The sequence below is a fragment of the Callionymus lyra genome, chromosome 12 (assembly GCF_982586985.1).
Source record: "Callionymus lyra chromosome 12, fCalLyr1.hap1.1, whole genome shotgun sequence".
NCBI lineage: Eukaryota > Metazoa > Chordata > Actinopteri > Syngnathiformes > Callionymidae > Callionymus > Callionymus lyra.
In genome coordinates this window covers 19,962,903-19,982,791 of record NC_141829.1, presented here as the reverse complement: position 1 = coordinate 19,982,791, position 19,889 = coordinate 19,962,903, and the positions used below count along the sequence as shown (strand labels likewise).

General features: G+C 37.2%; 2 protein-coding genes across 3 annotated transcripts; both read right to left on the bottom strand.

Annotated features, from left to right (window-relative positions):
- Positions 1 to 7,221: 7,221 nt before the first annotated feature.
- On the bottom strand, positions 7,222 to 11,728 carry gpr18 (G protein-coupled receptor 18). Its single transcript, XM_087804696.1, has 2 exons — positions 11,640 to 11,728; positions 7,222 to 9,296 (listed from the first exon to the last, which is right to left on the bottom strand). Exon 2 carries the CDS (start codon positions 9,257 to 9,259, stop codon positions 8,276 to 8,278), a length of 984 nt encoding a protein of 327 aa, XP_087660822.1. The 5' UTR covers positions 9,260 to 9,296; positions 11,640 to 11,728; the 3' UTR covers positions 7,222 to 8,275.
- Positions 11,729 to 14,634: 2,906 nt separating this feature from the next.
- Positions 14,635 to 19,668, bottom strand: gpr183a (G protein-coupled receptor 183a). 2 transcript variants are annotated; one of them, XM_087804448.1, is made up of 2 exons: positions 19,507 to 19,668; positions 14,635 to 17,112 (listed from the first exon to the last, which is right to left on the bottom strand). In XM_087804448.1, the coding sequence occupies exon 2, from the start codon at positions 17,100 to 17,102 to the stop codon at positions 15,972 to 15,974; it is 1,131 nt and encodes a 376-aa protein (XP_087660574.1). In that variant the 5' UTR covers positions 17,103 to 17,112; positions 19,507 to 19,668; the 3' UTR covers positions 14,635 to 15,971. The 2 variants fall into 2 exon arrangements, with proteins under 2 accessions (XP_087660574.1, XP_087660575.1); XM_087804449.1 differs by lacking the exon at positions 19,507 to 19,668 and adding an exon at positions 18,974 to 19,456.
- Between the last annotated feature and the right edge of the window lie 221 nt (positions 19,669 to 19,889).

The window sequence follows — 19,889 nt, the reverse complement described above, 5'->3', positions numbered from 1 at the left end:
ATTGACGACTGGACTAAAAAACTAGACTAAACGCTTCTTCCTTTAATCAACCAAAACACCAGCATATTACAATTATCAAAAAAACACAAAAACTTTTTTCAGCATCATGTAATGCAGTCTTGGTCTTGGTCTTGGTTGCGTTATTGGTCTTGGTCTTGGTCTTGGTCTTGGTCTTGGTCTTGGCCCTGGTCTTGGTCTTGGTCTTCTTCTTGGTCTTCGTCTTAGCTCGCAGTCCTGAATACAAGTCTACCTCTTACTGAGAATCAGTAATTTTCAGTAGTTTACTCAAATCTTGGTTCCTACTTACGATGGGTTGATGAGGCCTCATGAAACAGTAGACGCTGTATCATGATACCATGACCTTACTTTGAAAGACCACTAGATGACACTGTCTGCTTTATAATCTTTGCCTTTGACCGACTACCTCAATGAAACCTGGCTTTATCTTCACTGAGAGTGCCATCTAGTGGCCTTTTAAACTGTATCATGATACAGCATCAGCTGCTTCATCAGCCCATCACTAGCTCCTATATTAAAGTAAACCATTAAACCAGCAGAGAGCGTGGACTCCAGAGGATATTTAGAAGTTGTAGGACTTGTTAAACTGCACCTCCACATGTCCAGCGTTCACTCGTACTTGTCAAAAGTGACATGTCTTTGCTGTAAAATTTACTTACGTTTGCTCTCTGAGAAACAACCAACATGCATTAATGTCTGAGATTTAAAATCCATAATCACAAATGCGTGCCGCTGCCAAATAACTCACAAAAAAAAGAAACAATTATGTATCATAAAAGCTACAATTTTGTTCCTTGGCTTGTTGGCGTGGTGAACAAAGACAGCACTTATCTGGTATAACTCTCTTACTTTATTTCAAGAGCATCTTAACTTGAAGTACTCTCATCACAAAGACACTGGAAACAGCCCAACACACCTTTCATTTGCAACTCCACACTGTTTATTCTCCTCTTCATGACAAACCACGGAGACGAGGGGGGAAAAAAAAGCCTGATTTTGTAAAACAAATACGTCAACACACTCCCTGAACATCATTTTGAAAGTGTGCTGACATGCAAACTCTATTAAGCTGTCTTCAAATATGCAAAAATGATATGATTTCACAATGATTACATATTCACTTCCCCAGCTGGCTGGCTCCGAGCGTCTCCATTTGTCATCGACTATTGTGTCCAATTATATGATTAGCTTTGAACACTCCAGCACTTCGAGAGCTCTCGTGTGTTCCGCCGCGCAGAGTGATTCACAAACAAAGTCATTACAACATGTATTCACACATATCAAATAACAAAACAGATGGCCACTGCACTCGCCGCCTGATTTGTTTTCCACACGAGTGCGGCACGAATAAATAAAAAAATAAAAAACAGTATTTCGTCTGAGCCGTGTTTAATGCTGACTGTTTTTATTCCCTAAGAAGAGCAGCTGGCTGTCGCACTGTTAGATCAGCTCTCATGAAAGACAATCTTGTTTTCGTTAATTTCCTCGACAACAAAAGGCACTTGTTGGTTGAAGATCTAGAATAAGCTTCCGGATAATTCATCACAGGCTCTTGACAGGAAACGTAATTGTTTTAAATGCCAGTTGCTGTGAGGTGCCTCGGCCTGGTTCTTCTCAGATCTCTAACAGGTGGGACAGATAGATGACCCACTGATGTTTCACTCGCCCTCCGACCTCTCTCGTATAAATCCACATCTAGTCAGTAAACCACTCATCATGTGATGAACTGTGCTTCCAAGAATCCCATGTCTGCATGTCCATAAATCTCCCACATCATGAGCACTCAGTGGAAGAAGCCGTTGGAACTCTTTGGAGGCATTAAAAAAAGGAGCTTGAATCCGAAACGAAATGGATATTCACTCTTACATTATTAAATGTATTACTTATCTTTAACTGCCGGAGCCTATCCCAGCTGCTCAGGGTGAAGGACAGGGAATACCCGAGACCAGGGTTGTCAGTCCCAGTGATGCATAGGGAGAAAAATCTTTCCACACATTAAATGTGAAATTATTTATTTTATGTCTATATCTATTTAAAGCTCTTGTATTTAAATAACGGCATCAAATAAATCTGATGAAGCAAGAAAACTTGAGATTATTTTGGTAATGATGGTCTGATGAAGCTTCGTGAAGCAGTGTCATGTTGTTTAGAGGTCAGTAGGTGGCGCCATCAGTTTAGAAATGAAGTGACGTTTCATTAGAACCGTTGTTCAAAACAAAGGAAAATAGTGCAGAGACCGCCATCTAGTGGACTCTGAAGATAATGACACTGCTACATGAAAGTTCATCAGAACATCATTATATTTTGGTTATGAAACATAATCTCTAAATCTAAAATAAATGAATCTATTATAACATTGATGCTCCACGGATATGGACGAGAACTTTTCTTTGCCTTAAAATAAACTATTTCTTATTATTTCTAATAACTCTTATTCTGGAGTTGCCTTTTTTTTAAATTCAGAGTTTTCACAACATCTGCCATTTAAATCTCCCCCTCTAATCACTCTGACCGGATTGTTATAGAAGCAGATGACTCCAATTAATACTCGATATTTTCAGAATTGTTGTCGGGATTAATGACAGAATGATTAACCTTAAAATGTTATCAAATGTATTATGTTAAATTAAAATAACTGTATTTATTCATTTGTAATTGTAAGACTTTTTTTTGAAGGCAAAGGTGGACAATCAAGTTTCCTAAGAGGCCACATTGTGTAAAGCGTTTTTTGCGGGGCGGTGCCAAGTCAATTTTTTTTTTTTTTTTTAATCCTTTATATTGTCATCCTATATATTTGAATAAAACATAGAAACAAGTAAAAAGATGTTAGTGTGATTTTTAAAAACACACAGATATTTTAAGATGAAAATAATTATCTTATTAAGAATCAAATAAAAAAGGTAAGTCCTAATAAGAAAATATTTACCTATTTGTGTTGAGTGTTGAACTATTAATAAATAATACAATTAAAAACAGATTTCTGAACGATTTTTACATGATCAGTTTTAAAGTGTCACTTAATAGTAGTGATGTTCTGATGAAGCTTCATGAAGCAGTGTCATGTTGTTTAGAGGTCAGTAGGTGGCGCCATCAGTTTAAAAATGTGATGTTTCATTAGAACAGCTGTTCTATTGCAGAGACCGCCATCTAGTGGACTCTGAAAATAATGACACTGCTTCATGGAGCTTCATCAGACCACCAATACTAAAACAAATTCCGATTACAAAGATAAACTTACACATGCACAATCAATGTCTCAAATCATTTTTTACTTTTTATTAAGGAATTATCATCATGTTATTTATTTTAGAGTAAAATTTTATACTCTGATTGATCCGACTTAAGTAAATCCGACTTTTGAAGCTCATAGGAGTAAGTATTTAATTAATTAATATTTACTGATGAATACAATCGATTTTTTTTGGAAGACATTCTTTGACTTTAAGAAACATCTTAAGACGTTTCTATTTGTTCAGGCTTTTCCTTGATTTTCTGGAACTCCTGTGTTGTTCTCAGTATTATCTTGATCTTTAAAGTATATACTTTTTGAGTATTGTTTTGATTGTTTAGGCGCTTTGTGACCCTGTCTAGAAACGCGCTATATAAATAAATATTACTTACTTACTTACTTACTAATCTTTAACAAGACATGAATTGCTTCACAGGAGAAAATAGACAAACTCTAGTATCAATTAACTGAATTATCAGAGTGAGGGTTCAGGACTGACAAGTCGCCGTCGGCTCTCCAGGTTCTAAACATGCATCCTTGTCAGTGAGCTGCACATGCTACACCCCAGGATGGGAAGTGTTCGGTAAAAAGTCTTAATTCTCTTGAGGGTTTTTGAAGAAAGCATTAGGCGTTTGTTGCTGTGGGGTGTGTGGTGGGAGGTAGCGACACACTTGACACAAGACGTCTCCAGATCGTGGATCTCAGTCAGCAAAGTTCTGAGTGAGGGAAGACTGTTTGATCACACTTTGATGCAACCTTCAGATCAGCTAAATTAAACGATTTCATGTAATTTGATACACAACATAAAACACAATAAATGTTTAAACAAACTTAAGGATACAGATGATGAGATTTTTACTTTGTTAAGGTTTCAAATGTTTTTGTTTAATTTGTTTGTTTTTCTTGTTCTTTTGAATCATTTTGACCAATCATTATAAAGTAAGATTTCATGTGATACTCTTCTGATTTTGTCTTTTCCATACATTATCATAGATTTTCAAGTTTTTCTATCTGTACTTCTGTATTTTACCTTTTTTACGTAAATCTTATGTTGGATTTTTGCCTCTTCTTCAACACTTCCACACAACATTTTCTCCCCAAGATAGAGAAATGATGAGGTTTTTTTGAGGCGGAGATAAAAAAAAGGATACTTCTGAAAATATACATTTAATTATGTTCAGCCAAGAAAAATGTGTTTTTTATGTACCAGTTCATCTTGAGTCCTTTTAGAAGATGCATAATATCTAAAAAAAAAAAATTCTTATACAAGCAGATTAGTCTCCTTTCTTTCTACTTCATGGGAGCACTTTAACTTCAAAGATTTTTCTGCTGTAATTTTGTCCTCAAACCTGTATTTTCACTTTCTTTTTTAAACGTAAATCTCATGTCGTCATCTCGCCACTTCTTCAACCAAAGGACACACATTTTCTCCATGAAAAAGATAAATGATTTGTTTGTTTTTAGGTAAAGATTTAAAAAATACTTTTGAAAAGATACATTTAAATACATTAAACCCCAAAAAAAACTTTCATCTTAAGAAAACTTGACACACTTTTCAAGACACAGAAATATCTAAACATTTTTCTTATATCAGCGTATTAGTTGCTTATATATTCATGATGGTTATTCTTTTTATTTCAAATATTTTCTAAATCCTTTCTTGTTTGTGCATATTGTCTTATATAATTCCTACTTTATTGGAGCACTTTAACTTGAAAAGTTTTCTCTATCTATAATTTCGTCCTCGAACAACTCTGTATTTTCTGTTTGTTTGTTTTTTTCATGTCAATCTCCTCTTCTTCCACACAAGGACAGATATTTTCTCCAGGATTTAGAGAAAGGATTAGTTTGTTTGCGAGGTGTAGATAAAAAGAGATTAATTTCATTATGTTTAGTGAAAATGAAAATGTTCTTCATGTACCTGTTCATCTTAAACACAATCACAAGATGCAGAAATTTCTATGAAAATTCTTATATATTAGTCCTTGAAATGATCAAGGGTGAGGGTTATACTTTCCATGTCATCTGTAAATACTTTCTTGTTTGTGCACATTTCATTTCTACTTCATGGGACAAGTTACATTTTTCTATCTGTAATTTTCTTTTTATTGTCAATCTCATGTTGGATTTTTGGCCACTTCTTCAACACAAGGACACACATTTTATACGTAAGATGTGATGGAAAAACGTTTTTTGAAAATATACATTTAATTACGAAAAAATATATCTGGTCATCTTAAACCAGTTGAGAAAAAAGATGCAGAAACATCTAAATACGTTTCTTATATGACCGTATATTTAACTGATATAATCAAAGGTGATGCCTTTACAATCCTCTATGAACTATTTTGTCAAACATGTCTTGTCTGTGCACGTTTGATGTATGACATCACTTTGAAATCCTCATGAAACGCTTCAATTAACTCCGATAATTGATAGTCTCTCATCTGTATTATGACGTTTACAAAGCGCCATTATTCCTGCCTCGGTCCTTGCAGATTCTCTCCGTATTAATAACAACCATTGCAGCATTTTCCAGACGCCTCTCTCTCTGATACATCTCTGGAGGACCGCAGATGCACTTATCATTTAACATCCAATCAATGAGCTTTTCTATGTCTCGGTAAACACTGGGATTGCTTCACCACTTCACTCCTGCGTTGCAATTAGACCTGATGGAAGCGCTGACACGTGGATATGATGGAGGAATGTAAAAAGGCGCCTGAATTGGACTTTGAAATGTGAGGGATGAAGAGGATGTTGTGCCATGCTGCCATCGCTTGGTCGTTATGGAAACAACAGGTGAGACTTTTTAAAAAGGTGATAAATCAAGACATGTGAACCAATTGAAGTGGAAAACTTAAAAGAAGAATAAGAACAAAAAAAGAAGCCCTTTGTTGATTATGATAATGAGATTTATTTTCACCTCCGCGTGTCACACCTGAGCCACAAATCTCGGTGTGTTTGTGCGGCGGAACAAGAAAACATTTTTTCCAGTCTCATGGGTGAGTCAATCAGCTCTGAACACAGATGTTTTCCGCACAACAGCAGCACTCCCATACTGTGAGTGTAAATTACACCTTGAAAATTAATTGGTGGTTTTTATCCTTTTGATAATGAACACAGCCATGCATTCAGTGTTACAATGTGCGGAAGAATGAACAGTTTATGGGTTGTGTTGCTGAGACACACACACCTTGAACACGGATATAAATAGTATAAACTTGTTTTGACACGTTTTCTTTTTTTGTTGTTATCAATCTCACGGGCCCTTAAGTTATTTCATAAAAGTTTTGAGCAGTTGTGTGTGTGTGTGTATGTGTATCTATTATGAGGTACAAACAACTTCATAATATACATAATACATAATATACTTAAACATTGATGTTCAAGGACCTTTATCCCTGTTTTCTCCAAAGACACAGCAACAAAACCTCTTTTTTCAATAATAAAATGTATTTTTGTGTCAAATAAAGGTCAAATCGAAACTGAAATATCCTCATTTTCGGGTCATAAGAACGGTCACTCTATAGCTACATAATCGTAGAAGACGATAATATGGAAAAAATTGCATGGAAAAAGTCAAATATATTTGCAAATATCTTGATTGATGACCCCAAAAACCTGAGAAAACCTTTGCCCAGAAGCATCATATATAATTATATCATAAAGTGCAAAGGCGACATTATAATCTTTTTTAAATGATTATTAAATTGTAAAATATTTTGTATTCAATTGAAATTGAAATTGAAAAATAAATACATTTCTGTGTGGTGACCATCACAATGATGGGTTATTTTATTGGCACCAATGGATGACACTTTTAAAGCAACACTTCATAACATTTCTGCATTATTTTTGTTTACATATTTTCCGTAATGATTTGTTTCATTTTGAACATTTAGTTAATATCATTATTATTATTATTTAGTTATTATTAATTGAGTGACGACAAATTGCTTTACGACACAGAGTCAAAGACGGTGTTTGTATTTATTTCCGGCTACAGTACCAGGTTATTATACAGTATTAGGTTTCCAAGAAAAATAAAATGGTAAAGCAACCCAACAACAGCCTTTCTCGCACCTGCAAACAAATGCACATGTTTTAACAAGTTTTTTTTTCTTTTTTATGCAACTGCACTGTTTCAACCCTTGTTATCTCAGGGTCAAGGTGACCCGAGGCCTCGAAAACAAAAGTGTTAAACCCCGGTGAACGACCTCCACCACTGCATATGCATTTCTGGAAGCCAGGAAGGTCGTTGACCTTTAACCTATTGACAACAAAATGGATACCACAAACACATTTGTTTTCAGGCCTTTGGGTCACCTTGAGCCTGAGACAACACAAGGGCTAATAACGGAGCAACATCTGTTTTTAAATAGTCGACTCGAAAGTGTAAAAAGCCACAGTTCAGTTTGAGGCTTGCTGAAGAATGACCAGAAGTCACGAAGACGGCCATGGAAAAAAAAACAACAACATTTAAATATTCACTGAATTAAAATACACATTCACAGCCTGGTTCGAAAACAGCTTTGGTGTTACAGGTTAATTTCACCATTTCATCAACACACACTGTATAAAGGGGCCATTTTTTTCCGGACAATTCTATCCCTATTCGTAAGTTTCTTTTAATTTGCATAATAAGGGGTGTGGTTGACTTAACTGACTTATGAGCGTTTATTAGCCATGGTCGCCAAGAGCTGAATGGACCCTGTAATGGTGACCTGAACTGCTCCCATAATGCTTTGCCGCCCCGGCCAACCCAACAACCACAGGTGTCGATAACTTTTTATATGGGAACAGACGTATAATTTAAATGCAGTATTGAAGGGACCAATCAGCCGTCACTTAATAGAGCAGTGTTTGGAAAGGCATCATGGGAGTTCAATGTTTTGTTGGAACCATAAGTAAGGTTGTCGCAGTGATTGTGTTGTCGCGATAAGGACCTGCTTATTCCTTTTGGAGTAGGATCGTCAGAGAAGAGAGTTGTAGGACAAACAGGACGGTACATTTGGGACGCCATTCCTACCCCATCGGGTTTGCCAGGTTGCTTAATGAGCGAAGGCTCCCCGTGTGAGTGTGTCGGCTCTTGCGCCGCACACTGCGTAGATAGTTCCTGTAGAGGATCACGCTGATCACTCTGTCCTGGAACTGCTTGGACACGATGTAATACAGGATGACGTCCAGCACCGTGCTCAGGTTCATCAGGAAGGCGCTGAAGACGACCCACGTGCCGAAGTTCTCGCCGGCGTCCTCCCCGAGCAGGTGCACCACCATGCAAACATGGAACGGTACGAAACACACCAACAGCTGGACTATGAGCGTGGCGATGATCCGGATGGACTTCTGCTTGATCTTGGGTTTGAGTTTGGAGACGCGCCCGTGGATCAGGTTGTCCACGATGACCGAGTAGCAGGCGATCATGATGCTCAAGGGCAGCAGGAAGAAGAAAATGAGGCGGACGAAGTGGACGGGGCTGTCCTGGGACGCGTGGATGACGTCTCGCATCTTGATGCACGTGGTGAAGTTGCCGCCGTGATCCGGGTCGTCCCCGGAGAGAAGGAGGGGTACGGTTCCCCCCAGCGCCATCAGCCACGCGCCGACGCATGCGGCGACGGTCTTCGGTATATTCCGTAACTCCTTCCTGTGTTTGGGCTGGACTATCGCCATGTAGCGGTCGGCGCTGATGAGGGCGAACAACCAGAGGGCCAAGGAAGGGTAGAAGATGGTCAGGGAAGCGCTGATGCGGCAGAAAACATCCCCGAAAGGCCAGTCGCCCCGGTGGAGGTAGACCATCCTGAAGGGGAGCAGCAGGAGGAAGACGAGGTCGACGACGGCCACGTTGATCATGAAGACGGTCACGGAGTTCTTCTTCTTGGTGGTCAGGGCGAAAACCCATAGGGCCGTGAGGTTGACGATGACTCCGATGACGAAGGTGACGCCGTAGAAAGTGAGTCCGGCTATCGGCGACTCCAGGAGACCCCGCTCTGGGCTAGAGGCCAGAGACATGTTGGACGAGTTCCGATCCAGGTTGAGAACCGAATACCTAGTGAAGAAATATACAAGAAGAATAAAAATATACAAGAAATGAACATTGTGATATTTTCTGTTCACGAAAACCGTATAGACATCGACGATACTGTATCGATTATTGCTTTCGAATCATATTTAATTTTTATAATATTTCTTTCATGGTTTATATTTCAATAAAGTAAGTAAAATAAAATAATTTGATATGTTGGCAAATATTTACGGTGTTCATTTTTGTGTTTCAATAAAATTTCGGCCACTAGTTGGCAGCAGTGATTACGTCCTCCACAGCTGAAGGAACAATGAAATTCCACAATATGACTGAGGACAAGAGGATACAGTTGACTCCATCATCTTTCAAAGTTGATTTTAGACATATTTTGGGTTAAAAAAAAATGAAAGGAGTTACGACTTTGAGTCATGTGGTCTTTAAATTCTGCGACGTACCCTGGGGAAAACGACACATATATTTTTGTTTTTATCACATTATATTCCAATACATCGTATCGTGACATTTTTCGTATCACCAGATTCTTACCAACACACACTCCTAATCAATTATTTAACGGAAATAGTCAGAAAGACGGTTTAAATCCATGTACACTCGCTTTTCCCGGTGTTTTGATTATAGCACTTTCTTGGATAAACTTCTCCTAAATGTGTCCATGAAATATTAAACTGGCTACAGAAAGGGAGCGAACAAGCTTTTGTTCGTCAACGCCAACTTCGGTAAAGCAACGGTTAGATTGGCTCGTGACTGCAACATTAGGTAAAACAAGTTTAGCCGAGACAAGCCAAGTCCCTGAGCTCATCAGGAAACGAGTCAAAGCAAAAAGAGGGATATTGTTTGTGAAAACATGGCTATGTTACAGATGGAGAATCTGAAGATGTATCTCTTTTAGGTCAGTGAAGTGGTTTGAGTTCCAAACTGAGCTTTAAATTATGAAGTTCTTATTTAAAACTTCTAAGTGTTGCATTGAGACTACTGGGCAGGAAAGAAAACACGGAAAGCCTAAAATCCCTTAGATTTACAGCTTTTGATTTAAGAACTTTAAGATAATTACAGAAATTGTTGTTATTGTAACTCTTAAATAAACTCTTTTTTCGTTTTCCTTACATTTTTTGGAGGTCATATCAGGGTTTTTACAATGACTGTAATAAATAAATATCTCAAAATAATGGCTATAATTGGCACATTTAAGTTAAGATACATAAAATAAAGGAAATATTTGGAATATGATAGAAAATAAATGATTGTTTTTAATATATTCGATAATAAATGCAAGTTTAATACCAGTAAACTTACTTTAAACTAATACAATGATAAATATTTTATTCTTTTTATAGATTTACTATTGAACAAATTAAAAATTATATATATATATATTATATATATATATATTATATAATAAATAAGGTAGATTGTGGTTAATAAAATAAATGTATTTATGATATTTAGTCACACCAAGCTAAGAAGCTAGAGTGGATTCATTTAACAATGAGTGTTACTCCAACATTACTCTCCCTCTGATTCTAGTTATTTGCTGGAGTCTTTGAGCAAAGGTTGGCAGTTCAATTTCCAGAGGGGGAACATTGGACCTTTTTGTGGAGCCGTCAACCTAATTATTGGTTTTGCAAAGTTGCTTTGTCTTCTGTATAAAAGTATATAAAACAAGTACCAATATGATGTGGAATTAATTAATGATATACCAAAACTAGGGTATGAATATGCACAATGTGGATGTATGTTATGATGCAATAAATAAAAATATGTATCAATTAATATAATCAAAAGCCATTTGTGACCCTGGTCTGGAAAAGCGCTATATATAAATACAAATTACTTACTTACTCACTTACATGAACTCACAATCATATATTAGATTTTTGTTTCATGTTATTGTTGAATGAAAAGCAATACGTGAAAAATGTAAAAGATCAGCTCTATTATTATTACATTTTAATTTAATTAAATTCATATTTTTGATGTATATGAAATAACATGAGGCTCAGGAAATGTTTGTCTAAAGATAAATAATAGTGTAAATGGTTTCTTTCTGAGAATAAAGAAAAAGTAAACAATAAATATCTTATTTTGTTTATTTTGAATTAAAACAAAAATAGGAATTTAGGAAGTGGGACATTGAAAGTGAGTTTATGTGACACATCTTATCGTCATTTTATACAGAATATAACTTTGTCTCTGAATTTGATGATCAAAACCACTATGACAACTTTTAAACAATGGCTCACAGGCCTTCATTCTAGACGACCACGTTTATTTACCGACCTAAACTTCGGCTTCAAAAAAGTCATGTGACTTCTGAACCATTTTCAGTAACATGAAACAATCACTTACCAAATGAATCTTTCTCAAAAACTGATGACGATCGTCGAGTAAGATTAGAAATCGTGTCGAAAACAAGGAAGTGTTGTCATTTGGGCGAAGACAAAAATGAATAGAGACTGAAACTGAAACACCTCATCACTTCCTGTTTTTTTGTTTTTTTTGTCTGTAGTTTGTGTTCTTCAAAAAGTAACACAAAAGGGACCCACTATGTGTTTCCACCGTCTGCAATTACACCCCCTTTAAATAAAATGATGTGCCATTAGAAGTGGGAGTGAATTTGGCAGGCAGAGAGATGGCAGATTTAGGGCGAGTTATTGATTGGAAAAGTGGGGTCTGTCACAGCACATTAGTTCTCAGGGGAGTAATCCACAGCAGGTTGCTGTGAGAAGCATCTGCTGCTGGAGAGAAGTAATTAAAAACAGGATGTTGAGGCAGTTGCCATATAAACAGGAAATAAGATGGTGGTAATAGACACTTCACGCTGATGCTGTGAAATGGTTTTTTACACCACAGCGACTTAATGGATGCAGAGTGCACTGCTCAGGTGAAAGACTCAAGGGCAGACCGGACCTGGGCTGCATGCAGATGAACGCGATCAATGCAATGTAGACAAAAGGAAGCATGAAACGACATCTTTAGATAAAGTAAGAAAAGCACATCTTTTCTTTCTCGTGTGATCGATAATCTAGTGCACAGATTTAGGCTCCTCATTTACTTCCCATTCTTATTCCGGGGGAAATAATTATCTATCGGCTCGTCCTCCCGATGTGTCTTAAAAATCTCACGCCAGATGGTACCTTGTGTTCATTGCAATATGTTGTTATGACAACAGTCTGTGTGATGTTTTTCTCCCTTTGATACTTGTCATGCAGTTGCTTCACTGAGTTTTCCCCTTCACAACAAACTGTTTGTGTGATTCACCTGTATATATCGAAACTCGATAGTTTTGACTCGTGGCGATGATTAAAATATTGAACTTTTCAACAGAAACTTAAATGTTTGACCATTTTATTAGGAGATTGAAGCATCCTGGTGGTTCTTTATCCTGGACAACACTACCCTCTAGCTGCAAAACGATAAAACTGCAGAACTTTTTTATTTTTTTTATATCTGTTGTCATTAAAAAAAAAAAAAAATCAACTTCCTGTTTCAATGCTTTCATGCAATCTGAGCAACTTCCGGTCCTTGTTTTTGGCGTCTGCACCTGCAACTTATCGTCAAGCTAATCGCTTTGGGGCTTTTTTTTTGGGAAGTCAACCCGTTTGCAATTTCTACGGTTAGTCTGCCCCCCCCATCAGCATGTTTCTTCACGTCTGTCTGCAGAAGTTTTATTTTGTGGTTTATTATCGGTTAGAATGGAGCTCTCGTGTGAGACAAACGTGACGACTCTTAGATGCTGCGACTTCTCAGAAGTCTGTAGGTCAACTTATGATCGCCCAGATACTGATATCACTCATGTTTATAAAACTGTTATGAAGCTCTCACGAAGGTATAGTGTTTCCAGGAAGAGAAGATAAAACAACTTCCTGGACAGCTAACCAATGTCAAAATAAAATCCCTGCAAGACTTTAATATTTGCAAATACTTTTTTTTAATTGTTTTTAAAGGCAAGTAAAGTCAATTGAAGGACCTACTTCATCTTTTGATCTGTTTTGAGTTGAAGAAGTTTATTTTGTGACGTACTCATTGAGGAACTGGAAAGCAGGTGGAAGCTGATGTAGTGACGACAGCTTTACCGTCTTTATATTTATTTATTTTTAAATATGAAGGTATTAGTTCACACCATTTTCCTTATATTGATTAAGGATTTTCACACGCAGAACAAGGATGTTTTCAATCTTAAAGATCCTTTACGTTTTTTTTTTTATTCTTAGAAAATGAAATGCTTTCTTTCGACTGCTGTGAGTTTTGTACTAAAATTTAAAGTTAACTATTTCAACACCTCAACTGTAAAATAACAAGTCTCTCATGCATTTTGATACTCGTATAACCTAGTCAACTGATATCGCCACTAGGGGTGTGTTTTGACAAGAACCTGGTTAAAAAATACGCATCACAGTACAAACAATATATTGCGATACTGTAACAATGTTTTGTTAGTATTGTCGAATACTTGACTCTGGTGTTGCGTAATTTACAGACCACATGACTCTTAATGAAGTCGTAGAATTTGTTTTTGAAAATCCAAAATATGTACAAGCATAAGCTTTTAGAGCTTCTGGAGTCGACTGTATCCTCTCGTCCCCAGTCATCACCGGGATCTTGGACTTCACTGGATTTCATTGTTCCTTTAGCTACATTGGATGTAATGACTGCCGCCATTTGGCGACAGGATTTAATTGTAACGCACAAAAAAATAACAAACCCCATAAATGTTAATTGTAAATAAAACTAATTATATTTTCTAACTTTTGGGAAATACAATACAGTGGACACCCACTAGTTGTCACTACACGTCATGAACTTAATATTTGTTTAATAATTATTATTTTATAAAACATGCTGAATGATGATGACCTTATGTTATTGTTGGGAACAGGAAATAATGTACAACCTAGTTTAAGCCATTAAACGTTTTAGAAATTCCACTTTTTGCCAGAAAAGTTTAGTTGTGCCTCAATTTAGAGGGAAGTTCTCAAGTTTAAGATGACCACACTATAAGTGCCCTCTTGACGATTACATTTCATTAAAGAAAACTGCAGTTTCATTCTAATTAGATTAAAAAGTTTAAGCTCATTTACTGCCTCTTATTCCTCTTATATTAGCTCTCGGAGCCACTCTCGCTTGTGGACACTTAATCTGTACGTTTTGGGAATAAAGGAGGAAACCAGAGAGCCTGGAGGAATATCAAATACACTTACCTAACTACGGGTCATTCTCAGCATTAAATACTATTTTAATATCCAAGTTTTTAAGGTTTTTTCGAGACATTTTGTTACTTTGTGTATATATTGAAGTCAGCTAAGGAATCCAATAATGACACATTGATAATGGCAATATTTTTGTCCAGCACTTTTCGATTTATTGATGGTTCAACAACAGTGATCGACATTTAAAACGAAACATGTAATGAAAAAAACATTTTAAGCTTTAAAAAAACAAACTAGACTAGAGGGGGCGCCAGACTGCAGACCGGCGCTCTTTTTCTGTACAATTTTACAAGCTGTCCATTCTTAAGAAATCCTACCTCCTTGTTTAAGGCACCATCCCATCCATATTCCCCCTTTTTCTAAACATTACAATTCTGTACATGGTTTTTAAATAAAATCACAGCTAAACAAAGACCAAAATCCTGTTCATTTTTTCCACAAATCTTTCGTTTAAAGCTAGCTTCCCTATGGTAGGTGTTCTTTTAACGGACTGGCCTTCGAATGAAGAGACTATAATATAATACTTTCAGGCCATTATTACGAGTGTCACGTGACCAAGACAAGCTTGATGTGTCAGATGAATGTTAGAGAACAACTTCTAGGTTGAACCAGAATTCTATGACTAAATTATTAGGGTTGTGTACTGGCAAGAATAGGGTGATACGTATCGCGATACAGAGGCGCCGACACAGTATATTGTTGTACTGTAAGAGCAAGGATACATCTTTGTATTGCTCAGATATTGACTCTGTTGAATTCACAGTCCACGTCATTCTTGAAAAAGTCTTGAAAAAGGAAAATATGTCCAAACATTATCTTTAAAAGCTTCTGGATCCCACTGTATCCTCTTGTCCTCAGTCATTGCCAGGCTAGAAGTTTAATTTCAAAACCAAAATTGAAAAATGTTATGAATTGATTGAGATTTTTAACCCATTTCCTTTTAAAATATATATATAATCCAGGAATAAATTAACTATATAATTCAAATGTGATCTAAGAGCAAAAAACGATAAAAATCGATAATGTATCGTAAAAAACTTTAAATTGTTGTATCAATATTGAAGTATGTTAAGAAAGAAATGGTCACAGACCAATGTTTGTAAACTGGTAAATATTTGCTCAATATTAGTACTTATATGTTGATATTCTTTACCACGATACTGTATCGATCTTCAAGAACACTATATCGAATGGTTTATTTTAAATGACTTGGGCAATACCACAAATATATCGTTGTTACAAAAGTATTGCAATATACCGTATCGTTCCTGTATCGTGATGTGTATCGTATCGTGCCACTACACACCCTTGTCTCTTACCAACCTACACTGTCTGTTTGAAGTTGTTGTTTAAAGGTAACGATGCCAAAAGTATGAATTGGAATTTGCTTTAAGTCTAACTCTTGATTGGTTTCTGTTTTTCCGGAAGGCAGCGTGGAATGAAATTTTGGTCGTCGCACCAGTGCAACAATTCACTCGTACATGTGTGACCGCCTGTGATTGTGTCTGTCACCATTAGACGCCAGAATAGAGCCGTTCAACTGGATCTTGTTCCCGTCGATGACCTCCTTCGAAGACCCCTCGGGGGAAGTCCTGACCACGCTGGAGAAGGAGGCGCTGACCTGCAGCCTGAGCAGCTTCATGAGTTTCCTCTTGTAGCCTTTGCAGGCGAAAAAGTAGATGAAGGGGTCCAGGCAGGAGTTGAGGTTCATCAGGCAAACCGTGACGTGCAGCGACACCTGGAAGGCGGTGAGGTCGGCGCAGTCGGTGGCGGAGATGAGCTTCCGGACCATGTACTGGAGGAGGTTGATGTGGTAGGGGCTGTAGCAGACGATGAACACCAGCGACACGCAGCAGATGACGCCGATGGCTTTCCGGCTCCGCCCGGATTTGTCCATCAGGTGGTTGGCCTTGGCGGTGGAGTGCAGTTTCAAGGACAAGATGGAGTAGCTGAGAAGGATCGTGATCAAGGGGATGACGTAGCCGATGAAGACGCCGCCGATCAGAATCGTGGCTATATGGTCCACCTTTTCAAAGTTGGGATATTCCATACAGGTGATGTACCCGTCCGGTTCCAGGTTGGTCAGGTTCATGCCCAGCATGGGGAGGGTCTGCGCCAGGACCAGGAGCCACACCCCGACGCAGATGTACTTGACGTTGCCCACTTTCCGGAGACGGGCGAAGCGGAGGGGCAGCACCACGGCGATGAAGCGGTCCACGCTGAGGCAGGTCATGAAGTTGACCCCGGCGTAGGTGTTGATGTAGAAGAGGAGGCCGCAGAACTTGCACAGGAACTCGCCCAGCGGCCAGTGGAAGCCCGAGGCGTAGTAGGCGATCCGGGCCGGGAGGGAGAGCGTGAAGAGGATGTCCGAGACCACCAGGTTGAGCGAGTACAAGGTGGTGGAGTTGATCTTTTTCAGGTTGGGGCGGATGACGTGGAGGGCGAGGCAGTTTCCCGAGAGGCCCAGGAGGAACACAATGCAGTAGAAAATAGGGATGAGGACGCGGGCGTAGTTCCTGTGAGCGTAGAGGGTGTCGCAGGTCGAGGTGTTGGAGGGCGGTGAGGCGGCAGTGAAGGTCAGAGGAGAACTGGTGGAGGCCATGTTCGGTTATCTGCCAAAACAAATAGTGTTTAAAGATCTATGTTTGAGATTAGACTAACACATGATCAAATCCTTTTTGAGCCTAAACAAACCTAATTCTAAAAATTACACTCAATTTAATGGTTTGACTTTTCAACTCTGCTTTGAATCAAGAAAAATTACAAAAAATCATGTTTCAATTTAAATATATTAAACAGAAAAATACATGTTTCTGGAATTATATTTTTAAAAATATGTATGGTAAAGAAAACAATTTTTTTATAAATAAAACAGAAAAAAACCTTCTAAAATAAATTGAAAAAATGTATCGAAAATAAAAAAAATAGATATACTGTAATTGAATAACAATTGAGGTTTGATTGACTAGTAAGATCTTGTTATTAGCATTTGTATGGTTAATACAAAGAAGTGAAACTGTGTCCGCTCACGAGAGGAGGCTGCAAAGTCGTTAAAATGTGTGAAAATAAGGGAACTAAGATGTTACATAACGTTCACTTCTGCACCACCTGTGACGACACTGGTCCTCTCACGCGCCCTTGTTTTGGAAAACAAGTTTTGACGTCGTTGTGGCTGATGTTTTGAAATGATATGTTGTCAACTTATTTCTTTTTTAAATCCACAAATATGGCTTTATTAAACTGCAAAAAACGAGGCTTAAGTGTAAACCTTAGTCATCTAGTGGTGTGCAGTGACATCTTGTGGGCGTCTGGTGTTAGTACCATTTTTACCTTTGCTCTAATCTCTATTAAATTAGACACTGAGCTCAATGTTGGAGAGATTACAAGATGTTTCAATGCTAGTTGGAGAGATTTTTAAGCAATTGAAATATTAAAACATGATATAACCAATAATTATCTTTTTTTGTATTTATAATATGGTACATAGCTGATAGTATAAGCCATTAATATGTCGTTAAATATACTTTTTGCTATTCAATATATTATATTTTACAATTATTTTATATTTTTAGGTTTTATTATTTTTAAAATATATTTAAATTTAGTATTTTATGTTTTCTATGCCCTAGATTAACTTGTTTTATTTATTTATTTTTATTTAATTTTAAATTTTCACTTACTGTTTTTATCTGAATTTAAGGAAAATGTCATATTAATCGAATGAATTCAACAAAGAGTAGACAAAACACATTTTTAAATATCATTGCTATATATAGGACGTTATAAAATGTACTTATTAATTGTAATATTCAAACATGATATTAACAATAAATATCCATAGTTTCTTTTTTTCTATAAACATTTTTACCCACTTTTTAGACATTGTTTGTTGTACAACCATCGTTAACCCACATTAATATATTGTTAAATATACTTAGTTTTTGCTATTTAACATTATATTTTCTGATTACATTTTTTTTTTATATATAATTTCATGTTTTAGTATTGTTAAATATATTTAAATGTTGTAATATATGGTATCTATGCTTTATTTTAACTTAACTATTTATTTTCTATATATATTTGTTTGATATTGTTACTCAAAAAGTTAAAAAAAAAAGTTCTGATTGTAAGAATGGATAGTCTGGCTGGTTGGTTTAGTTAGTGAAACTTTTTACTTGATAAATATTTGTAAAAAAAACCTGTATTAACGTAACACACCAAATATTTTGAGGGTGCACCAGCACAGCTTTATTTATAAAGAAAAAACAAAAAATATGATTTTAGAAATATTCAACGTTTAGACAGTTTTCACAGAATTGAAGCCTATATGATCATTTTTTTTCCTTCTCTCATTTACAATAACAGTCTGTGGCCCCGGAGGCGGAACAAGAACATCTGTCTGTTTATGGCGCCAATGTCAGGGATCCCTATGCAAACATTGCGCAACGTATACGTATTCCTCTTGCTTACATATCAATATCACACAGTCCAACGGCTGCTACACACCCGTCACTCACAGGATGCGGCTGTTTGTTGGCACTGTTTTCAGTCCCGAAAAAAAAAAGTGAGACGAAGGAAGTCTGTGAACAATAACAGGGCATAACTGTGAATAAAGCAGTGGCACACACACACACACAGACTAACGTACACACACACAACACAATCCCTGATGTTGATAGACGGCCTTGTGTTTGAGGAAGTCAGTTTTCCCTGGGGTGTCGTGCTTTTTGAGCAGTTAGCCGTTGGAAATGTTGTCAACCCTCACCTATCTGCGCGAGCACATGTTGGGGCGCAACAACAGGTTTCCGGGCCCATAAAGTCCTGAGACATTTGCATGAGCGTTTAACTCATAAAAAGAAAAAAAATAAGTGAATTTATATATTTTTTTTAAATAAAAGTGGTGTTTTAGTATTTAACAACATTTATTTGTACAACCATCACAAAGTAAAGTTCCAAATAAAATCCACTTAATGACTAAGAAATAATAAATAAATGAAACTTACCTTTTGTCTTTCCTTTGTAAGTTGAATTTCTCCTTCTGCAGGTCAAACGTGCGACTGAAGTTCTGGTCGTAGTAACTTCTCAGCAGCAGCTCGATCGCGCTGCCCAGACCAAAGTGTGGCACCACATCCAGAAACACCAAGATCTGCTGATATTCAGCCGGTAACTATGGTGACAAAATATCCTGTCGTTCGTTCCATCCCCCCCTTTCTCTCTCCTCTCACATGTGTTTTGAAACACGTCTGCGTCACCATGAGACCAGAACAATTTTCAGTCGCCTGATCGATGTCGCACATGATGGCAGGACCAACCGTTTCATTTTTACACCTTGCGGGAGGAAACGGCTGCAGCTGCGGCAACTTTGTGTCAGTGTTTGACGTTCAAA

Bases quoted from the DNA above. Each gene is read 5' to 3' on its own strand.
- gpr18 (XM_087804696.1), bottom strand. From the start codon at position 9,259: ATGTCTCTGGCCTCTAGCCCAGAGCGGGGTCTCCTGGAGTCGCCGATA.
- gpr183a (XM_087804448.1), bottom strand. From the start codon at position 17,102: ATGGCCTCCACCAGTTCTCCTCTGACCTTCACTGCCGCCTCACCGCCC.